At 40.8% G+C, this 15,663-nt stretch overlaps 1 protein-coding gene across 2 annotated transcripts in view; it reads right to left on the bottom strand.

The window, feature by feature from the left end:
- The window catches only part of LOC120058299 (activin receptor type-2A-like), a 45,756-nt gene extending 33,236 nt beyond the window's left edge, over window positions 1–12,520 (bottom strand). For both annotated transcript variants that reach the window (XM_039006854.1, XM_039006855.1), the window contains exon 1: window positions 11,448–12,520. In XM_039006854.1, the coding sequence (XP_038862782.1) occupies window positions 11,448–11,502 (55 nt within the window). In that variant the 5' untranslated portion in view covers window positions 11,503–12,520. The remainder of the gene's footprint in view (window positions 1–11,447) is intronic.
- Window positions 12,521–15,663: the final 3,143 nt, after the last annotated feature.

The following is a 15,663-nucleotide window of genomic DNA, read 5'->3' as shown; positions in this document are numbered from 1 at the left end:
TTACAGTTTTATTCAAATGTTTTCAAGTACTGGTGCCAAATAATGCATTCTGATTGTTGCATTGATTGTAATGGACACCTATGATGTGTGTAAAATACTTTTTTGAAGGTTGTACTGATTATAATAAGCTAATGCTAAGCTATTTGCCAGCTGTGTATGTGTGGTGCCATGTTTGTTGACATTATACAATGCATTCTAGGTGTTACGTAAACACCCGTCAGACCAAAGATGTTATAATGAGGTGAAGGAATGGTTCACTCATCTTTCACACCCCCTTCAACATGCATACCATAAACAGATAAAACTCATCTTGTCTCCTCTCATCTTTGGTTGATGCGAAAAAACAAACATGCACAAGCGCGCACAAACTACCCATCATCGGATTACTTTCGATTTCTAGAAAGTGTTTTACTGAATTAATTCGATCAATGGTGAGCTCAACCGTGATGTGATTAATTATAAATAGTAATTGCTATTCGCTAATTCATATTGTAGTTCCTGTCAGCCGAGAATAAAAATATGGCCACTTGTGTTACGTCAATCTTTCTTCAGTTAGCGTTAGGACAAATGTAGCCTACATTTTCTGGTTTGGATGATAGCTACTTCTCTGAACATTGTATCCAAAAATAAACTGGTCATATTCTGGACTGAACTATGTAAGGACTGTGTTTGTGCAAAATGTTTCTGTGAAAAAACAGTGTGGCCAGCTCAAATGCTGATTGTTGCGTCAATCGAAACTGGACGTTCTAAATAATCACACCGGTTTGAGCGTACGCTGCAGGGACCACTGTAGAATGATCACACCCGTTTGTTGGGTGAAAAGGTTAATAGGCACTATTTATAGTATTTTTATTTTATTTAACTTCTTGAGATGGGAAAAACTTTTTTTTTTTAAATTAAGTTTAACGTGCTCTTTTACAGAATGTTAAAATTAGGTGAAAGATCTCAAAAGGGACCGAATTGGTGGAACTCCTTGGTAGAGTACTAACAGTTCAGAAACCCAAACAAGTAGGCTACATGGAAGTCTGTGTAGTACTTGTGCATTCTTTCTTCACCCTAGTAAAGTTTCAATTAATATCATGGCATTTGCATGAAAAGCACTCACCTCATTTCTGAACATTTAGGCCTAATTGTTACTCCTGGGAACAAACAAGGGGCCAAATAGTTGTTCAAAGTAAACTGTAACAAAACAGGACTGTTTTCAGGTGAAAATTGGATTGTTTCCCCCTGATCTCTTTTAGAGCCCACAACATCACATTTGTTTGCAGTTGGAGTGATAAGCAGCATACTGGTGCTGAGACCCATGAGGCTGCCGGAGCTGGACGGACATTCCAGCCAGGATTAAGGGATCTGACTTCATCACTGTGTTTAGCTGTTTTACAGTATGAATGAATGGGCCTGCAGTCTGCAGTCTTAGTGTCTGATGAACAACATTAGGACAACATGGGGTTTAGAACGGGCCATTTGTTTTCAGAGAGGGGGGATCTTTTCCGTCTATTCAAGTTCGACAATTTTTTTGTCTTTCTGTGTATATTCTGTGGCTCCGCATTTCCAGGATATGCAGTTGTGTGTGTGTGTGTTCAAGTGTGTGTCTCTTTGTCTCTGTGTGTGTATTATTGTGCTTGGTTTTGGAGGCCTTTCAAAATAGCACCCTGTTGTTATTAAAGGGGTCCCAGACTTCACACACACAGGGCGGGATGCCAAAGTCTGACAGCTGATTATGGGGGTTTGGGGTAAGTACCCCTTTGACACTTTCATACCTGTTGGTGGGCTAATTACTAGCATAACGATTGACTGTAATTGCTACTCCAGTGCAGTCCATAGAGTTAAGTGCCCTAAACAGTTTAGTGTCCTAAAGTTACGTTTGAGTCACATCAAACTCCCTCTTGTGAAATGAGCCTGGAATGCCAACCCATAAAGCACTTCTCCATAGAAAACTTTCTTGTGTATCTCCAACTGTTGTGTTACATTTGGTCCCAGTGTGTGCCATGGGTGGCTGCAGGTTGAGTCTGATGAGTGCTTTAAATTCTATGCTCCTTTGGGCCTTATTCTAAGTACAGATGAGAACAGAATGTTCTCTCTGACAGGAGGAACAACAGGAGCATGGAGGAGCAAACCATGGGGAAACAAGGCATTTGTATGATTTCCAAATCATTTGCCCTTTTAAAGTGAACAATTTTGACTTCACAGTTACAACTGTTGAATGTAAATAATTCATACAAGCACAGTGCTATGGCCTGTAACACCATCTCGGTTTCTGTAATCCACCTCAGTGAGCACTGCAAGATAATAAAAGAAGTCAGATGATCCAATTTGAGGTCAAAGTATTTATCCGGTTATGGAACCTGTGTTAAAAGAAAGGTCAACAAACCAGTTGTAGAAAAGTCAACCATGCACCTTTTTCATTTGTGAAAATGACAGCAGTGAGTGCTGTCCCACAGAGCACACTGTAAGAGTTCTGATAACGATCTGAAGAAACAACAAACAAACCGTCCCGTACCGCTGTCTGCTATTTGTTATGGCAACTCTTTAGCATGCTACGAGTGGGATGGTGGTTTGTTTTGTTGACTGAGAGGCCAGGTCTTTTGTCGGACAAGCATCCCTTTTGTAGATCACAACCTGATATACGGGGGTATTTTTTGAGTTTTAAAACTCTTGAGAAAAAGGAGAGAGCAAACAAACCCCAGGAAACGATCTAACCGCAAGACGGGGGCTCTATGGTGGTATATGTGATACGGCGGCAGACAAACTTCCATCAGAGAGCCATTAATGAATCATGTTGAGGCAGGTCACATAGAGAGATTATATTTGGATAGCGAGCACATGGGGGTGGAAAGACCTTTCTGTAATTATGGTGAGGTACAGTGCAGTACACAGAGTTACACCGGACAGTAAAGGGTAGAAAGATGCGGGAGATCAACCTAATATCACCCTACAGAGGGGGACACTAAGGGGAGACGGACAAACATGGTATGTGTAAGGTTGCAAAATTCCGGTAACTTTCCCAAATTTTCCAGAAATCCTGGTTGGAGAATTCCAGATTTCCTGTTTATTCCATCCCAATTCCGGGAATTATCCAGCCAGGATTTCTGTAAAACCTGGGAACTTGGGGAAAGTTACCATAATTTTTCAATCCTAGGTATGTGGCTGGTTTTATGCCCAGAATCTTTGTGAAGACCATTTTCTACTGTAGCTTAAGGAGGCCGTAGCTTGTTTCTACTGCAGCTAGTCTCTACAGTCGCTAGACTCTAACGTAGCTCGTCTCTACTGTAGCTTGTTTCTGGCTGGTAAACTTTGTTTGATCATTTGCTTGGAGGCAACAATACATGGAATGGGGTGCTGCTCCAGTCCCCTGCTCAGGATGCAAGGTTAGGACGTCTTAATGAGGGGCGTTGTTGCCTAATGTGACCAGAGAATCTTTGGTAATGAGCAGTACACATTCTAACTGCGCTCTTTTGAGGGCCCCCTCTTGTAAGAGCCACTAAGGGTAGCCTAATGCGATAATTGTAGTCGAAGAGAGGAACTACTTAAAATTCAAGATAGAGGAGAGGGCGGGATTTTGGGGCTTTTGTTGTACAATACAGAATAGAATTTACATATGAAACAGTGGAGGCCTATGAGTGAAATGGGCCTTTTCTGCATAGAAAAACACGCCGGTCACAGCACTTCAGAATATAACAACCAGTTAAATGTCTATGCCCGCTGCTTGGTTGTTGGCCCAATGGTGCATAGAGTTTGTTTGGGTAAGCCTAAATATGTTGAAAAGTCTGCTAGGTCTAGGTCTACATCAGGAGAACAAAGGGGATAACAACTTATCTATGACAAAACATAGCCAACCCCTTAAATACCAATTGTGTTTTTACCAAATATTAACAACAACCTATTTGTTGTACAACTGACAGATAAGAACATATGTTGAGCCCCTTAGGGAAACAACACACCCTAATCCCCTATAGACTACAATGTACATATCACCCTAATCGATATATAGTGCACTACTTTGACCTAGTGCACCACATACGGAATAGGGATATGGTTCCATATGGGACGTAGACTGGCTCCCCATCCAGAGCCAGCTGTGTGTGACAGGGCCCCGTTGGCCTTAGTCTGACACGCCTATGGGCAAAGCATGTAATGCCCATAAACATGGCCCTTCTGACAATCCTTTGAACACGCATTATGACTTAACACACCATAGTTTAGTTGGTGTATTTCATGATGTGTGTGTGTGAGTGTGTGAGAGAGACGTAGGCCTATAGATGTAAGCCTATATAAAGAGAGAGAGCAAGAGAAAGAGAGAGAAAGTGAGATAAAGAAAGAGAAAGCATGTGTGCACTCCCTTACTACTTTTAAACAAAACAATTAATTCTGGACTTAATTCTGAGAAACTGGCAAATTAAGATATAATTCAACAGACGAGAGTTTCTTTGAAAGTGTGACAACAACCCAGCAGACTTTCTTTTCCTTCCCTCCAATCAAATGTACAACTAGTTTAAAAGATACAGGGGTAGTGTAATTAACCGTTCTCCAGGCACCCATCCAGCTATGGTATCCTTAGCACAAGCAATCTGCCCATGCCACAACCTTTGCATTGGGCCTTTCCTATCAACAGGCCACCAAAATTCTAAACCGCTAGCATTATACTGTAGGGATGTGATCAGTAGGACACAGTGTTGTGAAGTGTTCAGACAGGAATAGGCCTATATTATGTAGAACAGATGTCAGCTGCTCTATTCGTGATATTTCTATCTGCAACCTGCAGAAAATTACGACCCAGGCAATCGAGCAATGAAACTTGCCACTTCCTCAAAATAACATCAACATAGCTCCGCCACGACGGTGTGCCAGGTGCAGATCAAGTAGCATTGAGGTGAGGTGTTTGTGTAACTGACATTTACCCTCTGTTGAGGTCAAAGTCCTGATTGGGGGAAACCCATTCAGGTAAAGCGAGTAGATTGCTTTAGTTCAATCTCATCTGTTATGTGGCCTAGCTAGGCCCTGTTTACTATGCACTGACTGCACTCTGCCTAATGCTAAGGAAATTAAGCTTTGACTCAGGAGATGACTTGAGTCTTTGCCCCCCACCTCTCCCTGCTCTGTGCAAAGGGGCTTTTGTGGAGTGCAGAGTGATAAGCACATATGTCTCTCAGGGCAGATGCCAGCAGCATGTGCCTTGTTTCAAACAAAACCGCCACACACACACACACAAACGGAATCCTTGAGTGCCAACAAGCAATATCTAAAAACGTCCTTTTTGTCAAACTAACTGCTTTCTTTGGGATGTCCCGAAAATAAACAAGTATCTGTGTTGTTGTTCAGTTAACTTTTTATGGCTGCAGGGGCAGTATTGAGTAGCTCTGATTAAAGGTGCCCATTTCAAACGGCCTCGTACTCAATTCTTGCTCGTACAATATGCATATTATTATTACTATTGGATAGAAAACACTCTCTAGTTTCTAAAACCGTTTGAATTACATCTGTGAGTCAAACAGAACTCATTTGGCACAAACTTCCTGATCAGGAAGTGGAAAGTCTGAAATCGAGGCTCTGGTCTTCTTCCTGCCTATACATGGGCATGATACGTAAGAGTCTACGTGCACTTCATAGACCTTCCCCTGGATGTCAAGAGGCTGTGAGAGAAGAAATTTCGTGTTTATCTTGGTCTGAAGTGGAATACAGGCTCTTTGTATGACGTGTCCCTCATTTCCGGTACTCTGAGGAGCGCGAGGTGGACAGTGGGATTGCCTTCTGTTTAGCTGCCGTTATAGTCGACTAATATCTCCGGCTTTGATTTTATTTGATACATGTGACCATATCATCGTAAAGTATGTTTTTTCAATATAGTTTCATCAGATTATTGAAAATTTTTCGGGAGTTTTGCCGTGTTCCGTTCTCTTCCGTTTGTTGACATGGAGAGCGTCGTGCCACTTGGCTAGTGCGCGTGCTAAATGAAGAGGGAAAGTTGCCGTTCTAAATCCAAACAACAACTGTTCTGGACAAAGGACACCTTGTCCAACATTCTGATGAAAGATCAGCAAAAGTAAGAAACATTTTATGATGCTATTTCATATATCTGTCGTACATGTGAACTAGTCGTGGGCGGCCAACGTTTGGGTACTCTAGCTATACCGAAGCTGCATATCGTAATGAAGTTATTTTTAGAATTCTAACACTGCGATTTCATTAAGAACTAATGTATCTATCATTTCCTATACAACATGTATTTTTTAGTTATGTTTATGAATAGCTATTTGGTCAGAATATGTGTGTCAGAAAAAGTGTCAGGAAAAATCCGGACGTAGTGGGAAAAAGTAGCTAAGTTAGCATATTGTGTAACCATTGATTTCAGCTCTAAATATGCACATTTTCGAACAAAACATAAGTGTATGTATAACCTGATGTTATAGGACTGTCATCTGAGGAAGAAAATCAAGGTTAGTCAAAAATTATATATCTTTTGCTTGTTTGTTACGATCGCTTACTTTTGCTACTGGGAAATTGCTTGTGTTTTTGGCTATTGTGGTAAGCTAATATAACGCTATATTGTGTTTTCGCTGTAAAACACTTGATAAATCGGAAATATTGTCTGGAATCACAAGATGCCTGTCTTTCAATTGCTGTACACTATGTATTTTTCAGAAATGTTTTATGATGAGTATTTAGTTATTTGGCGTTGGTGTCTGTAATTATTCTGTCTGCTTTCGGTGCAATTTCTGATTGTAGCTGCAATGTAAACTATGATTTATACCTGAAATATGCACATTTTTCGAACAAAACATAGATTTATTGAATAACATGTTATAAGACTGTCATCTGATGGAGTTGTTTGTTGGTTAGTTTGGTTGGTTCTTGGTTAGTTAGGTTGGCTTTGTGCATGCTACCTGTGCTGTGAAAAATGTCTGTCCTTTTTTGTATTTGGTGGTGAGCTAACATAAATATACGTGGTGTTTTCGCTGTAAAACATTTTAAAAATCGGACATGTTGGCTGGATTCACAAGATGTGTACCTTTCATATGCTGTATTGGACTTGTTAATGTGTGAAAGTTAAATATTTAAAAAAAATATATTTTGAATTTCGCGCCCTGCACTTGAGCTGGCTGTTGTCATAAGTGTACCGACGTCGGGCTTGCAGCCAGAAGAAGTTAAAGAAAACAAAAGTGAAATCTACTGTACAACAGATCATTATATAAGCCTTTGCATAATGATAGGCAAATAACATGCCATACAGGTGCTATGCATGAATGTATCAGAATGTATAGGTAACTGCCAAAATAAAATAAATGAAACACCAACAGAAAGTGTCTTAATAGGGCAATCGGCCACCATGAGCCACCAGAATAACTTCAATGCGCCTTGGCATAAATTCTACAAGTGTCTGGAACTCTATTGGAGGGATGCGACACCTTTCTTTCATGAGTAATTCAATCATTTGGTGTTTTGTTGATGGTGGTGGAAAACGCTGTTTCAGGTGCCGCTCCAGAATCTCCCATAAGTGTTCAATTGGGTTGAGATCTGGTGACTGAAACACACCCTTTAAACCCCCCTATGCTCCTTTGAGACCCCTCTTTCAAAGTCACTGAGATCTCTTCTAGCCATGGTTGACAAAATAATGGGCAACCGGGCACATTTTTATACATGAACCTAAGCATGATGGGGTGTTAATTGCTTAATATACTCAGGAACCACACCTGTGTGGAAGCAGCTGCTCTCAATATACTTTCTATCCCCCATTTACTCAAGCATTTCCTTTATTTTACCTGTACCCATCTACATAATAAAATATCCAGGCAATACAACTGTGATTTCAGAGCCAGGTCAGAATCACTTCATAAGCAAACCTATACTGAAACATAAACAACCAAAATAGGGTAAAATATAGCCTCATCAGATGTTCTGTTCTTACATCACAGAAATACTCAAATAATCTAGTGGAGGGGATTCTCACATTAACAATCTTCCTGCATAAAAAGACTGGTCTCATAGACTAGACGTAACATAGTAAATGTAAATCCGGGACACTCAAATTAGTATGATATGTTACGTTTGGTATGGTTACACGAGACCGGTTACTTAACCCTTTGACACGTACGAACACACGGGTGTGATCATTCTACAGTGGTCCCTGCAGCGTGCGCTCAAAGCGATGTGATTAGAACACTTATTTAGAAAGTCCAGTTACGATTGATGCAACAGTCAGCGTTTGAGCAGGACACTATTTTTTCACAGAATTTCTTTGCACAAACAGTATTTACAACGTTATGTCCTCAATGTGAGCAGTTTATTTTTGGATGCAATGGTCAGACATTCACAGAAGAAGCAACAGCATAACACAATTCTCATCCAAACCCAGAAAATGTAGGCTACATTAGTCATAGCGCCAACTGAAGAAAGAATGACCTAACACAAGCGGTCATATTTAGCCAACTCTCGGCTGACAGAAACCATAATATGAGTTAGCTAATAGCAATTACTATTTACAATTCATCACATCACAGGTCACTTCACCAGTGACCTAAATCATTTAGTAAAACACTTTCTAAAAATCGATGGATAGTGTGTGCGCGCCGCCATGTTTGTTTTTTCACGTCAACCAATGACATGAGGTTACAAGATGAGTTGGGTCTGTTTGCAATATGCATGTTGAAGGGGGGAGTGTCATCTACCATCATTCACTTCCACCATTCACTTCCGGAAGTTTACTCGAAAGAGAAGCGAACCATCACTTCACCTCATTTTGTTATAACATCTTTGGTTGTAAAGATGTTTACGTGACAACCAGAATGAATTGTATGATGTCAACAAAAATGGTGCCAAACATAGCTTAGCATTAGCTCATCATAATCAGTACACACATCATATGTGTCCATTAAAATCTATGCAAGAATCGGAATGCATGATTTGTCACCAGCACTTGAAAACGTGAATAAAACAGTAAATACATTATGCTCCATAGAGTTGAAGTCGGAAGTTCACATACACCTTAGCCAAATACATTTAAACTCAGATTTTCACAATTCCTGACATTTAATCCTAGTAAAAATTCTCTGTCTTAGGTCAGTTAGGATCACCACTTTATTTTAAGAATGTGAAATGTCAGAATAATAGTAGAGAGAATGATTTATTTCAGCTTTTATTTCTTTCATCACATTCCCAGTGGGTCAGAAGTTTACATACACTCAATTAGTATTTGGTAGCATTGCCTTTAAATTGTTTAACTTGGGTCAAATATTTCGGGTAGCCTTCCACAAGCTTCCCACAATAAGTTGGGTGAATTTCGGCCCATTCCTCCTGACAGAGCTGGTGTAAATGAGTCAGGTTTGTAGGCCTCCTTGCTCACACACGCTTTTTCAGTTCTGCCCACAAATTTTCCATAGGATTGAGGTCAGGGCTTTGTGATGGCCACTCCAATACCTTGACTTTGTTGTCCTTAAGCCATTTTGCCACAACTTTGGAAGTATGCTTGGGGGTCATTGTCCATTTGGAAGACCCATTTATACTTGCGCACTATTGTTTGTACAGATGAACGTGGTACCTTCAGGCCTTTGGAAATTGCTCCCAAGGATGAACCAGACTTGTGGAGGTCTACAATTGTTGGAGGTCTTGGCTGATTTCTTTTGATTTTCCCATGATGTCAAGCAAAGAGGCACTGAGTTTGAAGATAGGCCTTGAAATACATCCACAGGTCCAATTGACTCAAATAATGTCAATTAGCCATGACATCATTTCCTGGAATTTTACAAGCTGTTTAAAGGCACAGTCAACTTAGTGTATGTAAACTTCAGACCCACAGGAATTGTGATACAGTGAATCATAAGTGAAATAATCTGTCTGTAAAAAATTACTTGTGTTATGCACAAAGTAGATGTCCTAACTGACTTGCCAAAACTATAGTTTAACAAGAAATTTGTGGAGTGGTTGAAAAACTTGTTTTAATGACTCCAACCTAAGTGTATGTAAACTTCCGACTTCAACTGTACATACGGTATGCTACAGTAAAAATGACAACACGATATACAGAAACTAAAATTATAACGTAATAAGGCACTTACTTTGATAGGAACGCACAGATGTCCGAAGTTGTTATTAGTAGTGAAGGCAATGCCGGCACCAGCAGGAAAATGTGCCAGGGAGGAAAAAGTTTGTCCAACTCAGTAAAGCATCAAATGTAAATTGTCCGCAACAGTGAAATGGTCTACTTCTATATTAATTAAAGAGGAGACGGAACACACCTAAATTCAAACTGTTGTTAGAAAATAAAACTTGTTAGAAAATCATTTGAAATTAAAAGTTGAAACATAGCCTATAATTAGCAGGCAGTGTGCCTTGGTTTGAGGGCAGTTTGGGTTAACTGTCCTGTAGCGTAACAGTCATATTTTGGAACTGAGTGCATTCTGACATTACGCTCAATAAAAAAACTCCCACTGGGGCGACCGTTAGAGATATTTGGAACTTTAGCATGAAAAGTTAATGCAAAAACTAAAGTAGGCTGTTTGGTCGGGGTGGATGGGTGGGCCTATTATGCGAACTTCTAGCAACCCAAAGGTTGCATGTTCGAATCTCATCACAGGCAACTTTAGCATTTTAGCAACTACTTACTACTTTGCAAATACTTAACATGATAGCTAACCCAAACCCATTAACCTAACTCCTAGCCTAGCTAACGTTAGCCACCCAGCTAATGTTAGCATTAGCCACCTAGCTAACGTTAGCCACAACAAATTGGAATGTCATAACCCATATTTGTAACATATATTTTACAAATTGCAATTCGAAACATATTGTATGAATTCCAATTTGTAACAATCATATGAATTGTAATTCGTAACATATCATATGAAATGGATGATGGACATCCCCAAATCAATACATATCATACGAAATGTAACATATCATACTAATTGTTGAGTCCCAGATTTACCTTTAATATGTTACGTCTACCCCCGAGTCCAGGTTGTCATAAAATATGTAGCAATTTTGACATAGCATGCAAAGCACACATTGCATTAATCATTGCACCATATGCATTATATATACAGCTAGCTGCTCACAATCTGATGCAAACGTTGCCTCCTTCCTCCACATAACCTCCCTTTCTATTTTATCTCACTATAGTGGCTAGAAATGGCTATGGTTGTATAGAAGATTAACAAAGGCCTAAAAATAATCTAATAGTGGACATTGTGTACAGTCAGTTCCATTCAAAAAGCTGTCCTGTTTCAAGAGCTATATTGTACATTCGATCGCGTTCCCGCGTCATATGACCCGCAGCACTGAGAACACAAAACAGGGACAGTAGCCTAGGCTCTGTCATGCACGAAGTAGGATAAACTATAACATTATCATAGACCTACAATGTGATATCGATGCGTGTGAAGATATGCTGATTGCATGCCTGAAAACGTAATCAAGTGTCGATATTTTAAAACAGTTTCCTATCTAATACCCACCTGAGGAAAATGAGATGAGAAAGACTCCGAATGCCAGTTTCGTTGCTGCTCCCATTTTCAAATCAAATGTCAAATCCTTTATTTCGATTAAATCCCGGTGTCACAAATCCTAGGGATTAGCGTCCAACCTATCAGAGTACCTTTTTTACAGCAAATGCATCGGATGATTGACTGATTGAAAGAGCTGCAATGCCAGCAACATGGAGTAGGGTCACAGAAACGTTTGCATTAAAATATCCACATCAGAGTCCTTGGTGTTTATTGTATTCATGTGGGATGTGACATGGCTTGCATCATACGGAGAAAAAAAAAAAAGAACTTGTCTTGAATGGATCTAACTACAGCAGAAAGTGCAAAAAAAAGAAGAAAAGAAAGTACTGCAAAAAAATACAAAATTACACCGACGAATAGCTTGTCTGGCTACTGGTTAGTGCACTTGCTGCATGGTGTATCCATTCCGCACACAATAATGCAACATTTTCGCATTTTAGAACCAATGTATCGCCTAGAGTAGCTCCTAGCAAAAATAATCACAAACTGTTACTTTGTTGCAACTGTCCGACTAGATAGCTAACTAGAGATAACCTTTCAGGAGGACTGCTATGGTTTGCATAAGTTTTTGATTGCCAAAATTGCTTACTGGTTACCTCACTAGTTATAGCTCCAATGCAATGAGTAGAGTTTGTGTAATTACACCTTAATGACCAAGATACATGCTTGTAAAATTGTTCCAGGTAGCGTGCTCCATGCTAACAACATTCCTCTTTTCCCAAATCACGTGCGATCAATCCAAAGGAAAGTTAACGCCGGAGAAAACATTAGCCAGAGATTCTACTGAAGGCTGTGTGGATTCCAAACGTTCTGTTTGTCCACAACATGAAAATAACGCAATAAGGCGTGTGGCATTCACGAAAAGGCGAACAAACTAAATAATCTAAAGAAATCCGTTAGAAGTAGCTAGTCTCTTTCGTCGAGTTTTCTTGGTTTAATGTTGAGGTTTTCCTTGACTGAATCCAGTCGATATAATTATCATTCCTTCTTCCAGAGCGGACTGTACTCAAGATGGCTGCTTGCACAGATTGTTTTTGTTTTTTTCTATACTCATCTGTCACTAAGCGGCTAAAAGCCTTGACTGACATCAATAATGGCCAATAGGGAGCGAAAAAATATCACTATGCGCCACAGCTTTACAGCTCTACCAATCCTAGGCATTCTCTTTCTGTGAATGACAGACAATAAACACGCCCAGTGTACCGCGAGTAGAGGTATCGATGATGGGATGGCTGAAGATACCCTGATCAATACAATGACTATATTTCTGTGACAAGGCCGTAGGAATTATAGTTTTGGTAATTGTTTCCCACAAGAACTCCACCCCTTTTGATTACGAATAATGTGACGGGGCGCGTGTGTTTTTGCCGTGCGGTTTCGTAGCTATCCTAGTCTTTACATTTCAAATATGGATGTCAGGTTTTGGTCAGCAAAAAGTGTTGTCCTATTAATAAGACCACTTATGTGCACTTTAATTATTATGAAGATAATCACATCTGGACAAAATTAACAAGCAAAGACAAAGGTAAGTTAGGCCTATTGTTTACACCTCCTACAAGTGATCTTTAATGTAATTCCCTAAACAATTACCACAATATAGTATATTTACTCATTCCCCTCTATAAATGATAGGCCAAATTTAGTTCATGTGGTACTCCGTCTTCCATTTTGGAGGCCTAGGCCATTTCAGAACTATATTTTTTGCAAACAATGAGTGAGTAATGTAATTATTATTACAGAATCTACTTATCACATTAGGAATTTTATATTTCATAAGATCTAGATGATATAGTTGAAGTTGAGATTTAAAAAAATTATCTTACAGATGGTAATGTTATGCAATGGCGCCGGAGAGAATGGCTGCTGTTTTACAGTCTCCTAACCAATTGTGCTATTGTGTGTGTTTTTTCACATTATTTGTAACTTATTTTGTAAATAATGTTTCTGCCACTGTCTCTTATGACCGAAGAGAGCTTCTAGAAATCAGGACAGCGATTGCTCACCTCGTATTGAAAGATTACTTTTTCTTTAACGAGTTTGACCAGATGGATCTACTCCAGACACCCAACAAGGCCCTCATCCCCGTCATTCGCAGGAGAAAGAGACGGAGATATCAAGGACGAAGATCGGGGTGCCTTGTGAGGATCCGGCGGTGAGTGGGTAATTCACCTTTACCAGTCCTATTAGCCAACGTAAAATCATTGGATAATAAAATAGACAAACTACAAGCACGTATATCCTACCAACGGGACATTAAAAACTGTAATATCTTATGTTTCACCGAATAACATATAGCTGGTGGGTTATACATTGTGTCAGCCAGATAGAACAGTAGTCTCTGGTAAGACAAGGGGTGACGGTCTATGTATATTTGTAAACAACAGCTTGTGCTCGATATCTAAGGAAGTCTCGAGGTTTTGCTCGCCTGAGTTAGAGTATCTCATGATAAGCTGTTGACCACACTATTTATCAAGAGAGTTTTCATCTATATTCTTCGTAGCTGTCTATTTACCACCACAAACCGATGCTGGCACTAAGACCGCACTCAATGAACTGTATACGGCCATGAGCAAACAGGAAAACGCTCATCCAGAGGCGGCGCTCCTAGTGGCCGGGTACTTTAATGCCGGGAAACTCAAATCCTTTTCACCTAATTTCTACCAGCATGTTAAATGTGCAACCAGAGGGAAAACAACTCTACACCACCTTTACTCCACACACAGAGACGCGTACAAAGCTCTCCCTCGCCCTCCATTTGGCAAATCTGACCCTAATTCTATAATTCTATCCTGATTCCTGCTTACAAGCAAAAATTTAAGCAGGAAGCACCAGTGAAAAAAAGTGGTCAGATGAAGCAGATGCTAAACTACAGGACTGTTTTGATATCACAGACTGGAATATGATCCGGGATTCTTCCGATGGCATTGAGGAGTACACCATATCAGTCCCTGGTTTCATAAGTGCATCGATGATGTCGTCCCCACAGTGACTGTGCGTACATACCCCAACCAGAAGCCATGGATTACATGCAACATTTGAACTCAGCTAAAGGGTAGAGCTGCCGCTTTCAAGGAGCGGGACTCTAACCCGGAAGCTTCTAAGAAATCCCGCTATGCCCTCTGACAAACCATCAAAAAGGCAAAGCGTCAATACAGGACTAAGATCGAATCGTACTACACCAGCTCCGACGCTCGTCGGATGTGGCAGGGCTTGCAAACTATTACAGACTACAAAGGAAAGCACAGCCGCGACCTGCCCAGTGCAACAAGCTACCAGACGAGCTAAATTACTTATATGCTCGCTTCGAGGCAAGTAACACTGAAACATGCATGAGAGCATCAGCTGTTCCTGACGACTGTGTGATCACGCTCTCCGCAGCCGATGTGAGTAAGACCTTTAAACAGGTCAACATTCACAAGGCCGCAGGGCCAGACGGGCTACCAGGACGTGTACTCCGAGCATGCGATGACCAACTGGCAAGTGTCTTCACTGACATTTCCAACCTCTCCCTGTCTGAGTCTGTAATACCAACATGTTTCAAGCAGACCACCATAGTCCCTGTGCCCAGGAACACTAAGGTAACCTGCCTAAATAACTACTGACCCATAGCACTCACGTCTGTAGCCATGAAGTGCTTTGAATGGCTTGTCATGGCCCACATCAACACCATTATCCCAGAAACCCTAGACCCACTCCAATTTGCATACTGCCCCAACAGATCCACAGATGATGAAATCTCTATTGCACTCCACACTGCCCTTTCCCACCTGGACAAAAGGAACACCTATGTGAGAATGCTATTCATTGACTACAGCGCAGAGTTCAACACCATACTGCCCTCAAAGCTCATCACTAAGCTAAGGGCCCTGGGACTAAACACCTCCCTCTGCAACTGGATCCTGGACTTCCTGACGGGCCTCCCCCAGGTGGTAAGGGTAGGTAACAACACATCCGCCACGCTGATCTTCAACACGGGGGCCCCTCAGGGGTGCGTGCTCAGTCCCCTCCTGTACTCGCTGTTCACTCATGAATGCATGGCCAGGCACGACTCCAACACCATCATTAGGTTTGCTGATGACACAACCTATAAGGAGGAGGTCAGAGACCTGGCCGTGTGGTGCCAGGACAACAACCTCTCCCTAAACGTGATCAAGACAAAGGAGAT

This window comes from Salvelinus namaycush, chromosome 13, assembly GCF_016432855.1.
Source record: "Salvelinus namaycush isolate Seneca chromosome 13, SaNama_1.0, whole genome shotgun sequence".
NCBI lineage: Eukaryota > Metazoa > Chordata > Actinopteri > Salmoniformes > Salmonidae > Salvelinus > Salvelinus namaycush.
This window is presented reverse-complemented; position numbering and strand designations above follow the sequence as displayed.